The sequence below is a fragment of the Phoenix dactylifera genome, chromosome 9, assembly GCF_009389715.1.
Source record: "Phoenix dactylifera cultivar Barhee BC4 chromosome 9, palm_55x_up_171113_PBpolish2nd_filt_p, whole genome shotgun sequence".
Taxonomy (NCBI): domain Eukaryota; kingdom Viridiplantae; phylum Streptophyta; class Magnoliopsida; order Arecales; family Arecaceae; genus Phoenix; species Phoenix dactylifera.
In genome coordinates, this window is record NC_052400.1 from 17,627,496 (window position 1) to 17,642,090 (window position 14,595).

General features: G+C 38.3%; 1 protein-coding gene across 9 annotated transcripts; it reads left to right on the forward strand.

Moving 5' to 3' along the window:
* The first annotated feature begins 6,836 nt into the window (after window positions 1-6,836).
* Window positions 6,837-14,146, forward strand: LOC103710723. 9 transcript variants are annotated; one of them, XM_039130279.1, is made up of 6 exons: window positions 6,837-7,145; window positions 7,639-7,730; window positions 7,887-8,033; window positions 10,531-10,707; window positions 10,951-11,067; window positions 11,468-14,146. In XM_039130279.1, the coding sequence occupies exon 6, from the start codon at window positions 11,751-11,753 to the stop codon at window positions 13,737-13,739; it is 1,989 nt and encodes a 662-aa protein (XP_038986207.1). In that variant the 5' UTR covers window positions 6,837-7,145; window positions 7,639-7,730; window positions 7,887-8,033; window positions 10,531-10,707; window positions 10,951-11,067; window positions 11,468-11,750; the 3' UTR covers window positions 13,740-14,146. The 9 variants fall into 9 exon arrangements, with proteins under 9 accessions (XP_038986207.1, XP_038986209.1, XP_038986208.1 ...); XM_039130281.1 differs by having other exon boundaries at window positions 7,639-7,717; XM_039130280.1 differs by having other exon boundaries at window positions 7,639-7,714.
* Window positions 14,147-14,595: the final 449 nt, after the last annotated feature.

Consider the following 14,595-nt stretch of genomic DNA (forward strand, 5'->3'; position numbering starts at 1 on the left):
TTAATTATTTTTAACAATAAATATGATGATATAGCATGGTGATCGGTGGTGTTACGATGAAGGTGGCAATGATGGTTAAAAAAAAGGTGACAAGTATATGATCATTATATTGAAGCAAATGATGATGATAATGATGATGATGATACTGATAACGAAAGGTGCACCCACCACTCATTTGAAAGAGAAGGAAGAAATGGCTACTGATCTGGATGGCGCCGCCCTCCATTGTCACTGGCACAATCTCGATCCCCAAGCGAGGACCAGCCCTTGCAAGAGTATTTGGATCGGAGGTTCCAGACTAGGCCACTTTATTGTAGGAAGAGGAGGGAAGGAAGAGGTCAAAGTTTGTACCTCCCTCAATTTGCAATAGAGCATCATTTTGGGATCTAGACGCAGTGAGATATATTATGAAGCAAGAAGAAGATCAGCAACTTCTTGGGAGGGAAAAGAATTCTGATGTTTGGGTCCAATCATGTTTTAGTGAAGCCAATGGTATCTCCCAAATGCTAGCTGTCTATAGGAGACCTTACTTTCATCAAGTTGATAGGATCTACGTCACTTCAAACTAAGGGTGTGTGCCATAGTTCATGCAGGAGACCTATAAGAGGTTTGTAGTAAAATTTTCAGCCACAGGAAAAATCCTAGAGCCAAAAGGCTTTGCGCTATGAAAAAAAATTTGGAGATTTATTCATTCTAATGTGTTTCTCGTATGTTGGTTTTGCACAGATATTATCTTATGTATGAAGAATCAATGTCGTGGGAAACTTGCCATGTCAATGTGTCTCTAGAGTTCAACTTTTGAACCCTCATAATATTTTCTAATGGGAACAGTTGTTGTACAAAAACCAGTAGTGTTTATCTATTTACAATATGCGAAGTCTCATAACATAATGGGTAGATGAAAGAAAAAGTATACTTAGTGTTATGTAAAATGACATGCCATGTTGTTGCTGGGTGTATTGACACATCAAACATCTAAAAACGTGAGGTGTTATCATGACTCCACCTAAAATATGGCATACTCAATTATCTATCAGCTAACATATACTCAAACTATCTTCAAAAACCTTCAAAGTTCGATCTGCAGTCCTTCAGGCTTCTGTCAATTTTTATTCAAAGTTATAACTTGTTGAAATGATGCCAGTAACGGCTAGCTTGACTGTTATATGAAAAGTGGTTGCAACGCATATATACTGGTTGGAACACACATAACAAAAGTTGTTTCTGTTATTTATGCTAATGTCATGATTATGAATTAAAAGTCATGGATCATCACAGAGTTTATGTGATGTTCTGTATTTCACGGATGCAATAGAGAGGTGGATTAAACCTGCTATTGCAGGGCCTAATTAAGTCGTTGTTATTTAAAACCAAGCGGTGTTGAGATTGCCAATGGTTCTAGGTGAATTACTGTATGCTAGTGCCAAGCATGTGTAATGTAGGTGAATTAAAGGATGGTGATGACTCTGATCTTATCCGATTCAAGTCTATTTTTTAAAAATTTATCAACTGACTAGTCTTACCTGCTTGGACAAAAGGTTAAGTCCAAGGAGTAGTTTTTGTTGTTATTGGATTGAGAAGATATTTATCATTAAGTAACTTTTCGAAGCTTTCGATATATTATTTTCAATTCTAGATTTGTCAAATTGGTGTTCAACAGCTAGGAAGATACTCGGCTGTTGCCTAAAACAGTGATAGGTTTGGAAACTAACATTACTCACCAAATCCAAATTGGCGAAATCACCATCCTAGGTTTGGTGGCTTGACCCTACCATAGCATCACCTGCTCTATTATAAGCTGAGTTGAGGTTGGTTTCTTAGAGCTCCAGAGGACCAGATGCACTCTAATATGCTTGTGTCTTTCCTCTTGAGGATAATGATATCCATTATCTTATGCAATCTTGCGAGACTAAGAAGACCATGATCTTTATTTAACAGAAGCAAAAGACTCTGAGTAAATTCTACGCGCCTTCTGGCATGGGAGGAAAGGGGATGGAGATCTGAGAGGATGCATGTAGTAGTTGGCATGGCCCATGCTATAGAATTTCCCGGTCCTTGGTCTCTTGTTACATTGGTAAGACTCTTGTCATTGGATATTTGATTCAAAATGTCTACTGTATTGAACTGGATGATGGCAAGACACCTTTTCCTGTTCTTTTCCCCTTCTCCCAGGTTAAATTAAAGAAAGTAATAAATATGTTTTAATAACTTATAAATCTCAGTCAAAAAATTAATAGACTGTAAATCCATCATTTCTTTTGAATCGGTAATATGAAGCACCACGGAGTGCTTGCTCGGATGGTATCATTCTTTTCTATTTGAAAAAGAGGATGAGGACTCAACTATGATCGGAGTTAGCCCTCAAGGGATGGGGATTATTTCCTCTTGGTCACAAAAAATGAAAAGAAAGTAATGTAAAATGTGTTCCTGTCCCACAATTTTAAAAAAAAGGAAAATTACAGACCTGCAAATTGACTTCTAGCAAGGTTTTTATTTAATAAAACAATTTATGATTAAACAGAAAGAAAGCTCCTTCAGAGACAACATTGTCATTATTTATCTACTATTCATCTGATATTATTCTACTTTACATGCAAGCTCATGTCATCTTCTTCAACCGTAAAGCGGAGGAAGTAAGAAAATTCCCCCAACATTTTTATTGAATATTGTAAAATGTACAAAATAAAAATAGGAAGAAGTTACAAAGAACCAGAGAATAAACATTTGTAACAAGGAACAAAGGAGTAATTCACAGCTTGATGGCTTTCTTTTGCTTTTTTATAGCACAAAACTCTCCAGCTTTGAAAGGTATGCAATGTCTTGGAGTAGTGGATTGCATTAATAGAAGATTTTCTTCCAAGAAAGATTCTAGAATTCCTCTTCAACTAAATGTACCAACGAAGAGCTATGATAAGTTGATCCCAATATCCCATGCTCTTCTCAACTTGGACCATAGATATTAGAAGGTCACTTTTTAATCTTAAGCTACATCTTCAAGGTAAACCAGAGGCTTCTCACAAACGGGCATTTTAGGAACAGGTGCGTGACCATTTCAGTATTATTGCCACACATAGAGCTGCCTGCAATGGAACCCCACCCTTTTCGCGCCAAAATCTCTCTCGCGTGTAACCTATTTTTCCAAGCCAGCCACATAAAAACTTTGGTCTTCCTTTTATATTATATTGTTAGCTTGGAACTCTCATGGACGTTCCTACCTATTAAGATACGCTATGAATTACTCTATGACCGAAAAGTTTTCTATTCAAGTCAAAGCATACGAGTCTGCTATAACAAGAGTCAAGATGGCATTGATCTTAAAAAAAGATGGCCTTCTTCCAATATGAGGATGGTTGATATCGTAATAGATACATGGCAATTTCTAATACAAGTGACTAATTTGACTTTTTAATCAAGAGTATGTGGGACATAATGGTCAAGAATAGATGCAAGCCTGCCACCTAATTCTTGAGGAAAATGAGTAAATGACCTTTAGATCAAGTGAAGAGGGAGCCATATCTCTGCTCGTGTGTGTGTGTGTGTGTGTGTGTGTGTTTATTTTCCTTGTTTCACATTGGATGTTTCATTTTTTACTCATAACTAAGAGTACTTCAGTGAAATATTTATAATAGATAGGCTACCATAATAAACACTAAACCCTGGACTCTAGCATGGCCACGAATGTTCATGCATTGTTACATACATATGAACTGACTGACACCTTGACCAACTCCTACATGGTTAGGTGCTAATGGCCTCTAAGTCCTTCCTTCCATGTTAGATCTCATGAATGCTGGATATGTTTATGGACTAGATTCATTTTGCTTTCAGATGATATAGTCTTAGTAGATAAAATTAACGTTGGAGTGAATTATAAGTTGATATTATGAGGGATTTCAAGTTAAGTAGAACCAACATAGAATACAGGTAAATTATATTGTCATTATATTATTGGCCCTGACTATAGAAAGAAAGCCTATTTCGTTGAAGACAACGAGCCTACACGGCTACACCTTCAACATAGGTCTCTATATTGGTCAGAATTTTGTATACGTCATCCTATGCCTGTAAGAAGCTGTAAAGACTCCATGCATCATAAAAATGACAACAAAATCTTCAAAGTGCCCTGGCTTTTATTACTTTTCATGTGCTTAGGCAGGGAGCATTTGCTTTTGGGGAAAGTTGAGCATCCGGTTTAAAGAAGCATGCTCCATGAAAGAGGTTGACATTTTTAAGGTTAGAGCCAATTGATTTTTCATGTCGCTTATAAAAGTTTTACTTTCATATAGTATGCTTGCCTAAAACTTTATTCTTCATCCTTGATTATATTATCCAGTCCCAGCAACATAAGTTTACTAAATGTTATTATGATTTGGAAGTAGGTTGACATTATAGCAATGGTGCATGTTAACCATTTTCCCAGCCTTCCATGATGACATAACAAAGACAAATGGTTTAAGTTCAGCAATTTCATAATAGAGGGGATAGCCATACAGGGTAATCTAATCCAATGCTAAAAGCAATTGTTGGACAATAGTTAGCACCAATTTCCATCAATTTTGATTGTAAATGGATGCATTTGTTGTTATCGATGGCTATTGCAATAGAATGAGCATTTTTGTCCTGCTCACACTTTAAGAACTAGCTTTCCTTTAAAATTTTATCTATTTGCGCATTACACGATTTTCCAAGTTACTATACTACCAGATCAAACTATTTTAGAACGTTATCTTATCTTATTTTTTTTAAATTTTCAAATAAGGTGGGTCCTACATAAGAAGGGATTTGTTGTCAACGACAAAATAATCTACCTTCACATTCTACCAAACTTGAATTGATCTCACAATCCAAACGACCAACGAACCCACTCCTAACAAAATTATCGTGAACCTACCTCTATGGTACAAAATGAATCCATCATGGACGAAGCCAGATACACGACAACCTCTTCATTTAAAAATAATAATAAAAAAAATTCCTGAGATAAACGACAGTCCAGGTCTTGGAATCTTAATTAGATTCGTCAGCAGCAGGAGGAGAGCCACCAACCAGAGCCCTACGTGGCCAGGGAACGGGTTCTCTGGGGCCCAGACGTGGAGCCCAACCACGGGATCTCATCTACGGCAGCTCCGAGGAATGGAGACCGAGAACGAGACCCAACGCCGCAGCAAGCAACGGCGCGAAGGAATCACGATTCACGAACCCACGCGCGGGATCTCATCCATTGTGTCCGTGGGACCCGCCTCCAAAACTCCACTCCCGCCAAGCTGACGCCACGGATGACGTGTCATCCCCAGGTAGCCGCCACTTGGCGGGCGCCGAGCCACCCCCCGGGGCGCTGCCCACGCTAACGCTGTTGCTTTGCAGATATTTTTGCACATCAGTTCCTACTTCCTACCAAATCTCAACATACCCCCATTTTTCCCCCCTTTTTCTTGGTGCTAAAAACACTCCTTTTTTTTCTTCTAAAGCACAATGGATCAAACAGTCCATGCGGTTCAACTGTTAACTGCTTTCTTGTAACTTAACAACTATAATACTTTTGCTCCGTGTAGCATAAATTTCTTAATTATAAATTTCTCATTATAATTTTTGAATGGGGCAATAGTCCCCAGAGTTCGAGCAATTTGTATGATAGTAGGCAAATTAAGGTTGCAGTCATTCCAAAAGAGAGAATATATTAGCAAAGTTAACAATAATAAGGGAGCAAGACTTTTGCTTCACTCCTATGAAAATTAATTTCTCAGGAAAATAAACTATTCTAGAATTAGGTTGAGAAAATATGATCAATATATCAAAATATTTTTTTTAAAAAAATTACTTTTTGATCTCGTAAAATTTATTTGCATGGTACATACACTCTTGCACTTCAAAAAATATCAACTAAATCTTTATTGTTATATTACATTGCAATATAATTCTTCCATCCATCTCTCATATGACACTGGTGATGGCCATCTGCAAATAATAAAAATACTCTCTCTATTGTTATTTTTTTTCTTCCCTCACTCCTGTTTTCTTTTTTGTATTCTCCTTCTAGAGGGAAGCATGTTGGCTCTACCTTCCGGCTCGCAAAACATATTGGATAGGCAGACTTCTTAATAAAGCTTATAGTGCCTTAGATAAATTTATTATCATCCATAAATTTTAGTATATATTTTTATATTTATAAATATATTATAAGTTTTATAAATATATTTATTAATAAATAAATATATTAACTACTAATAATTCCCATATTAGATTTATTAGTAAGTAGTAAATATTTATTAATATATTAATTATATTATTGTTAATAAAATAGTACTATTACTATTTTAATATATTAATCTAATAATCAATATATAATTAATATATTTATTAATATATTATAATTATATACTAGTTTCAAATATAAATATATATTAATTCCAATAATTAATACAAATAATAATTGTAATCTATTAATTATATATTATATTGATATAAATAATATATGAATTCTATAATATAAGTGTTATAATACTAATATAATATAAGTTGGGGTATTTTATCAAATAATGATAATTTCAGATTATCTCCACTCTACCCGGTAATCTCACGTGGAAAAAAAAATATCATCATCTAATGGTATTTATTTTAACTTCTTTCTTTCAGTAAAATAGGTATAGTATCCACCATTTATTATATATATATATATATATATATTTATTTTTTAGACCAAATATAATAATATGATATAAAATATATTTTTGTAACAAATCAGCCAAACCGATCCTAAAATGATACGGTCGGTACGAAGAGTCGAAGCAGCATATTAGATTCTCTGTCATGGCCCTCTCAATTCAGCAGCTAGGATGGGTGGTACTGGTATCTGGTCCAAATCTAGATCCATCGCTTTTACCTCCATCCTTCCGCTTTTAGGTGCCCACGAAAGGATCCAAAAGTAATCTTGTCTTTTTTTATATCATGCCTTTCTCCGGCCACTTGCGCTGGCCTCCGTTGTTCTGCTGTTCTTATTGCGAGGGCTTTTCTCGTCCTCTTGCATCTCTTTCCTTTGCTTTGGTTCCCGCTCCCATCCAAGAAAACCCTAGTCCCCACCGCCTGTATCGGGATCTCAGGCTGCTTGAGTTCCTGGATTCCTTGTTCTTTGGAAGCGCCGATTCGAGGTAGGCCCCATCCCTCTCTGTCTCTCTCGCCTCGCCCGCGCCATCTTTGTGTACTTATGCTGGTTTCTGCTATCTTTTGATCTTTCTTGCTCGGTTCGGCTTTCCTTGGAGGTAGCTTGTGTTCTGACGAAACTGTTGCGTGCCATGCCTCTCTTGGATTGAAAAATCTTGGGGAGTTTTCGTGTTTTAATTGGTTAAAGTTTGCCCTTTTTCGCTTCAAGACTCACGCTTTCGCCTCGTTCATAGTTTTTATTTTTTGAACTTGTTTTTGGTCTTATTCTTGTCGGATTCTCGAAAACTTTGGCTCTCGATGCAAGAACGCATGCTGGATTCGTGTTTTTATACTTAAAATACGATTAATTCTTACTGTATTGGTCTGGTTGCCGTTGTGATTTCTTGATTCGTTAGGGTTTTACTCTGTTTTTCTTCTTTTTGTTGTTTTTGTTCCGTCTATGTTTGGTCTTCAAAAAAAGCTGTCACCTTTTGTTCTCAGAAGGTTCGAGGATAGAGGCATGGTCCATATTCTATGTGTAGCTGTGTGTTTCTCACTGCTGCTCCAGATACGGGAGGTAGTGGTATATAAAGGTCTAGTGATTCTGGAGTGTTATTTACTATATACAAGATTATAGTCATATAATTCATTAGTAGTAGGTTAATTTCTTGGTTGCCACCTATATCTGATGACATGAACATTTAAAGCTATTAATTTTGCCTTTTCTCTTACTATTTTTCCTCATGCAGACTCATCATCAGTGGTTTTGTGCACCTAAACATGTTTACTGCTTGAAGTTTGCTCGTGGCCTTAAGTTTGTCTAGCTTTCACAAGCTGGTTCATGCCACTGTTTTACGAGCTAGCGACTCTGTCTGCATGCTGTATTCTTCCAGTAGGTAGATCCCTCCAATAAGCTTACTGATCTAATAACTATTTATATTAGTTTTTTTGGGCAAGTTTTTGGGAGCATGCTTTGGCTGATTGGAACTTTTCATCAAAATGTTTTGGTAAAAGTGATATCTGGGTGGATTTGTCGGATCAGATTCATGTGCTTATTACAGCTTTTAATTTAGCTAAATTCTCTAATCTTTTGGGTGTCATGCATGTTTCTGTTCCTCTGTTTTAAAGAATATATGTTGTTCAAATGCTGAGGCTACTCTAATCATGATATCTACTGGTTTTACTGACAACTTCACATCTTCTGTTTTGCTAATGTTTCCAAAGCTGTCTGAATACTCTTATTTTGTTTTTATGTAAATATGTTGGGGTTATTAGTTCGCTGTATTTTCTCTAATGGACTGATTATGCTGTTGAGTTATATTGATTTTGGTTTGATAATTAACTTATCCTAATTTGTTTCATGAATTTTGGTGGTAGCAATTTCTATTAACCATGAACCAAGGTCTGAAATCTCAGTTTCAGTTTTGATTTTGGCCAGGTGAAATTGGTAATTTTTTTGCTTTCATCTTCAGGTCCAACAATTTCAATTGATAACTATTGCACAACTAAAACATCAACTGCAACTAGGGTAATAAACCTATTAAAAAAATAAACTATGCTGAGGATATAAATTAGAAATCATTTTAAAGTATAATACATTGTTTTCGACATTTGGAAATTTCATTCTATTGGTTTTGCAATGGGATCATGAAAATGTTATTTTTTGCAAATGTGATATCAAAAATCACAATTTGAGTATAATATGCTATTTTTTTTACTTTTTTTATGGTAATATAACATGTGATAGTTGAAATGGCTATAAGATCTGAGTTTAGGGTATTTTCATTTATGCCAAAAGCTTTATTTCATGCTCAGTCTCTTGGGATGCGAGGTTGTAGTGCTTCTAATTTAGAGAAGTGTTTTCAAGATTGAAAGAAATGAAGATATGACAAAAGTTGACATATGAATTTAGCCTTGGATATAACTCTGAAAATGGCCCCAGTTGTAGATCCTCACTTTAGTGAGCCCGAAATGTTTTGAAGGAAATTCAAAGCATGCGGAAAACTCAAGGACCAGAAGACTCCTACTCTATCTTAATGTCTCTTCTGAAACCCTACTTTCTTCATTCTTCAAGAAGCATAATTTGATCCTTCTTTCTTGCTTGTCTGATCCCAAATCTGCCATTTCTACCTGGTCAGAGCCTTTTCTCTGACCTCATCTTGCACGTTTTGCAAGCTCCAATCTAATCCAACCCATGCCTGTAAATGGACAGGCCTCTTCAGCTTATCAAATATATTAATATATGTTTGAATGCTCTTTCGCCCTCTATTATGCCCAGATCTTCCACTAGCACTCTAATTGTTTGATGCCATCGAAACTAGTTGACATCTTGGTATATATAACTTTGCAAATAATTAAATTACAGGATCCTATGATCAAGACTAGACTTTTTTGAATTTGCACATACACATTCTAAAATGATCAAAATTTACACCAGAAGCACCTGCAATCATGAATGACTGTTATGAGCTAGCAGATGCTCAATATCTACAATTGGATAACCATGACTAAAAATGTATAATAGTGCAAGCTTTTCACATGATAAATCTGCAGATCTGGAAACTGGCATATTAAACTAAGCTACTGCTATTATTATTTCTTTTTATGTTCTTTATTTATTACAATACTAATAACAGATACTGCCCTCCTTTTTTTCTATACATTATATATCGTTGCCCAAATCACTCACAGAACTACAACTTGACAATAAGAAACCAAACCCGACCCAGAATTATGAGAAACCTTATTAACTTTTTTTCTTTAAAAAAAAATCTAATAGCTTTTTGTATAGTTGACCCTGTTGTAATACTAAATCATTGAGTCTGGTAAGGATGCAGGTGTTATAGAATAATGCTATTGAGGGATACAGGTGCACTGGAAAATGCTTGGAACCATTATCAAAAAGGGGGAAAAATGCTTGGAGCGGATTCTACGTGACTTGGTTACTGGGTCCCCAAGGACTGGCTCTTTCCAAAACTGAACCCAAACTAGATTGGCTTACTGGACAAATAACCTAATGATCCAGGTTTCAGGTTCCCAAATGAAACTGAGCCTGACCCTTGATGAGTTTCAGGTCAACCAAGCCCATCAACTGACTGATTGGATCTTGGTCTTAAACCTAGATGTCTAGCAGGCCTGCACTGGATCTGAGTCAGATGTTATCCCAGCTTGATTCATCAAATCTGTGTCACCTAGATGACAGGATGGAACATTTATTTTAGTCTACTACTTGTTTAGGCTATGGAAGTTGGTCCAAGAAGGTGGTCTGGCTGTAGTATTGTAATTAGGTTTCTCCACCTTAGTTCATCGCATAAAGAAGCTCTAAACTTTTATAATTAGGTTGTCAAAGCATAGGCCTTGGTGTAATGATAATGTTTCTCTATTGTGACTTAGGTGTCATGGATTCGAAATACGGAAACAACCTTCTGTACTGTAAGGCTGCACACATTTGACCCTCCCCAGATTCTGCGGTGGTGGAAGCCTGGCGCACTAGAATGCCTTTCTTTTCAAGGGTGCCACTTCAACGATGGCGTGCCGTTCTTCCAAATGATGACTTGATATGATGCCCAGGTTAAGTTTAGTGCTATTAGTAGCCTAGCGAATCTTTCATTGCATGTCATCAATCTACATTTAATGGCCATTCAGCAGGTCTGAGTGATAGAATTATTGGCAAATCACTTGTAAGTTAAGCTGTTCATTGATACACTACCTCATCTTGAGCTCAATTGATAGTGGACAATGTTGCATTAGGCCACTAACCTGTCATTGAGCCCTTCATACACCCTCTAAAGTGGACACCTTTCTGTTTGACAGGATGAGAAATGCTATGGTTGCCTCAAGTCCTATTTTCATCTAAATTATGGGCTGAAAGAAGTTTGCAGCTGGCCACAATCATGTTGCGGGCTTGGTGGATTTCTATCATACAGTAAAGTAGGCATTTGGCTTCATACTTTTAGATAATGTCCATGTTATATTTTTGAAGTATTGAGAATTTCTAGCTATTGTTAAGACTTGCAATGCTCAATCTTAGAATTTTGTTCAGAAGAGGCTATTTCATAATTTTCAAAGGGTTAAACTCTTATAAAGTAGATAGTACTAAAAAGGACTTAGGAAATTCTTTTATATCAGCTTTCTGGATTGCATGTAGTACTTCTTGATTATGCGCTATATAGCCCGTTTGCCTTGAATATGCCCTTAATCAAAACTACTGTTGCTTTTTAGTTGTCATATTATAAACTATAGTATTATCCCTTTGGAGAGTTTAATTTGAAGTAATCTTCATTCCCTTGGTTCAGCTAAGTTATCTGCTAATTAGTTTTTTCTCTGACAGGAACCTTAGTTGCTTTTGTCTTGTCCAATGACACCAGTTTGTGCTAATCATCAGGTGCAGCCTAATCTCAGCAATTATCTACATAGTTCTTCTCTCTAATTATCTGGAAATGGAACGTCGTGATACCTTGGGATTTGTTAGTGGAGGAGGCAATTATTTCTTCAAAGGCCTCTGACCTCTGTTTTAATTCTTGTTAACTATCAAGTCCCGGAAGTCAGGATAACTGTGTTTTTTTCCTGTCAGCTGTTGGTTGAGATTGGAGATCTTTCCTTAAATAGTGGCTATGGATGACAGATTTGGGTTATCTGGATCTGCTGTCACTGGCTCATGTATAAATTCTTCCATATGTTGGAGCAGAGTTGGATCAGGGGCTGAAGATCATGCAGACACCACACTGTGCCTTAATTCCCCTGGCACCTCCAGTCTCTATTTTAACTTGAAAGGAAAAAAGAGGAAGTGGGATGATATCAATGGAACTGAAGTTCTGAAAAATGCTTCACTGTCCCTAAGTTTAGGATGTTCAACAAGTTTCTCGGACAGCAGCAAGAGGAGCTCAGCAACTGCCTGTATGATGTTTTCACCCAAAGAAAATGATGATGAGTCTTCCATGGATTTGGGCCTAGGTTTTCTTCATCTTAATCTTGGCAATGAAAATGCACCAAGCCCAAAGAAACCTGCTATTGCTACTCCAAAGGAGCCTAAGCGTGACCTTCAGTTAAGTCTTTCAGTAGGGCCATCTCAATCTGGTATTACTAACAGCTCTCCAGGTTCAGCCCAACATCCAGATATCTTGGATGCATCAGTAACAACTCGTTCAATGCCAACTGTTGATGAAGGATCGACGTCATCTCGATGGAAACATGGGAATAATTTACTACCATATCTATATGCCTCCGAGAAAAATGGCAGATTTTTTTCTAACGAAATGATTCCTGGGGAATCTTCGTCAGTTCCAGTGCAAAATCTCTCATCTATCATGACAAAAATGCTGAAAAGTCCAGTTGCCTCTACTTCCAGGATTGCTCAACCAGAGCAGCGCAGCAGCAACACAAAAAACTGTAGGTTCCAGGGATGTGGAAAAGGAGCCAGAGGTGCTTCTGGACTATGCATAGCCCATGGCGGTGGGCGCAGGTGCCAGAGACCTGGTTGTCACAAGGGAGCTGAGGGCAGGACCATCTACTGCAAAGCCCATGGAGGTGGCCACCGATGCCAACACCTTGGCTGCACAAAGAGTGCTGAAGGCCGAACTGATTACTGCATTGCACATGGTGGTGGTCGCCGTTGCAGCCATGACGGCTGTACTCGAGCTGCGAGGGGAAAATCTGGTCTATGCATCAGGCATGGTGGAGGCAAGAGGTGCCGGAGGGAGAATTGCACCAAGAGTGCAGAAGGTCAATCTGGTCTATGCATCTCCCATGGGGGTGGCCGTCGCTGCCAATATCCACAATGCACCAAGGGTGCACAGGGCAGCACAATGTTTTGCAAGGCACATGGTGGAGGTAAGAGGTGTACATTTCCAGGCTGCACCAAGGGAGCTGAAGGAAGCACGCCCTTCTGTAAGGGGCATGGCGGAGGAAAGCGTTGCGCATTCCAGGGTGGTTGTTCAAAGAGTGTGCATGGTGGGACGCAGTTCTGTGTTGCCCATGGCGGGGGGAAGAGGTGTTCTGCACCAGAGTGCACTAAGAGTGCTAGAGGGCGGACTGATTTCTGTGTTCGTCATGGTGGGGGAAAGCGATGCAAGTTTGAGGGATGCGGGAAGAGTGCTCAGGGAAGCACTGATTTCTGCAAGGCACATGGGGGAGGTAAACGCTGCGCTTGGGGCCAGGCAGGGTCAGTTTTTGGTGCTGGTGGCCCCCCTTGTGATCGCCTTGCCAGAGGCAAAATCGGGCTCTGTGCTGCGCACACTGCCCAGGTTGAAGACCATCAAGTTCACAGCGGCCGCATATTGGGAGCAGCCGCCGCCCGGTTCCCAGCACCCAGCAAATCCGAGAAGATGAAAGAGGTCATTGTTGATCAAGATATGTTCTCCAAGATGGGAGCTGGCAGGGAAAGTCAACTGAGTTGGAGCAGGCTTGATCAGGAGACGCTGATGCATCCTGCGAACCCTCTCAATTCTGGGCTGATTTCTCTTCCAGAAGGTAGGGTGCATGGTGGGAGATTAATGGCAATGCTGTCTAGTAATGCAGGTCTCGGGAGCCACTCTGGAAGCCAAGTTGAGGGTGGTAATTCCGAGCAGGGTGTACCATCTACTTCTGTCCCCAACTGGCTGTAAAGACAAAGCAGTGAGATCCCTCTGTTCACTCTGTTGCCCTGTTTGATTTGGTTCTGGCATATACTGTATGTTCTGCTCCCTCTGCTTGGCTTTTTTGCTTCTTCGCAAGTGATTCGTGTGAAAATGAGGAAATCAAGCTTTTCTCATTCATTGGTTGTATTGGCTAGGAGTTGTCTGCGATTCAGTTGATGCCCCCTTTGTGAGATAAATAACGGGGAAAGATAGCTTGGACAAAGTTTTTAAGGTGTTTAGTGTAGCGATCAAAATTAGTGTTTTAGACGTCGGTGCTGGATTGACAGTTTTCTTCTTCACAAATTGTATATGCATCTCTGTGGATACATAGTCAACTGTTCAGGTGCTTCATGTAAAAACATATTAAAATAATAAAATTGTTATTGTATTGTGTATGACTTATCTTTGACATGATATATTTTGTGACTCTTATTTTTTTAACATGTAAACTAGATTATCACTAAATTGCAGTATTTCTTCCGCAGCATAGGAATTTAGCATCAAGTCCTTCAGGAGTAATAAGGTATTGAAACTTTACATCCCGTTCAGGACAGTTTTCTGGCTACTTGTTGGGAAGGCAGTAATTCACTGCAGCAGCATGGGGACTCCAATGAAATGCAACTCCACGGTATTTCAAAGTTTGAACATTCTGCTCATATATCCGTTTGTTTGTCTATGGAAATATCACTATTGTGCAGCTCCCTTGTCAATTTATAGGAACCTCTTACCATTTACATGACTTTTTGCTGCTGGCTGACAATATGAGAGTAGCACAAGTGATCAGCATTTGGAGACATGTCCTGCTACAAATTGCCCGAGTTTTCCTGTTTGATTGCACAAAACA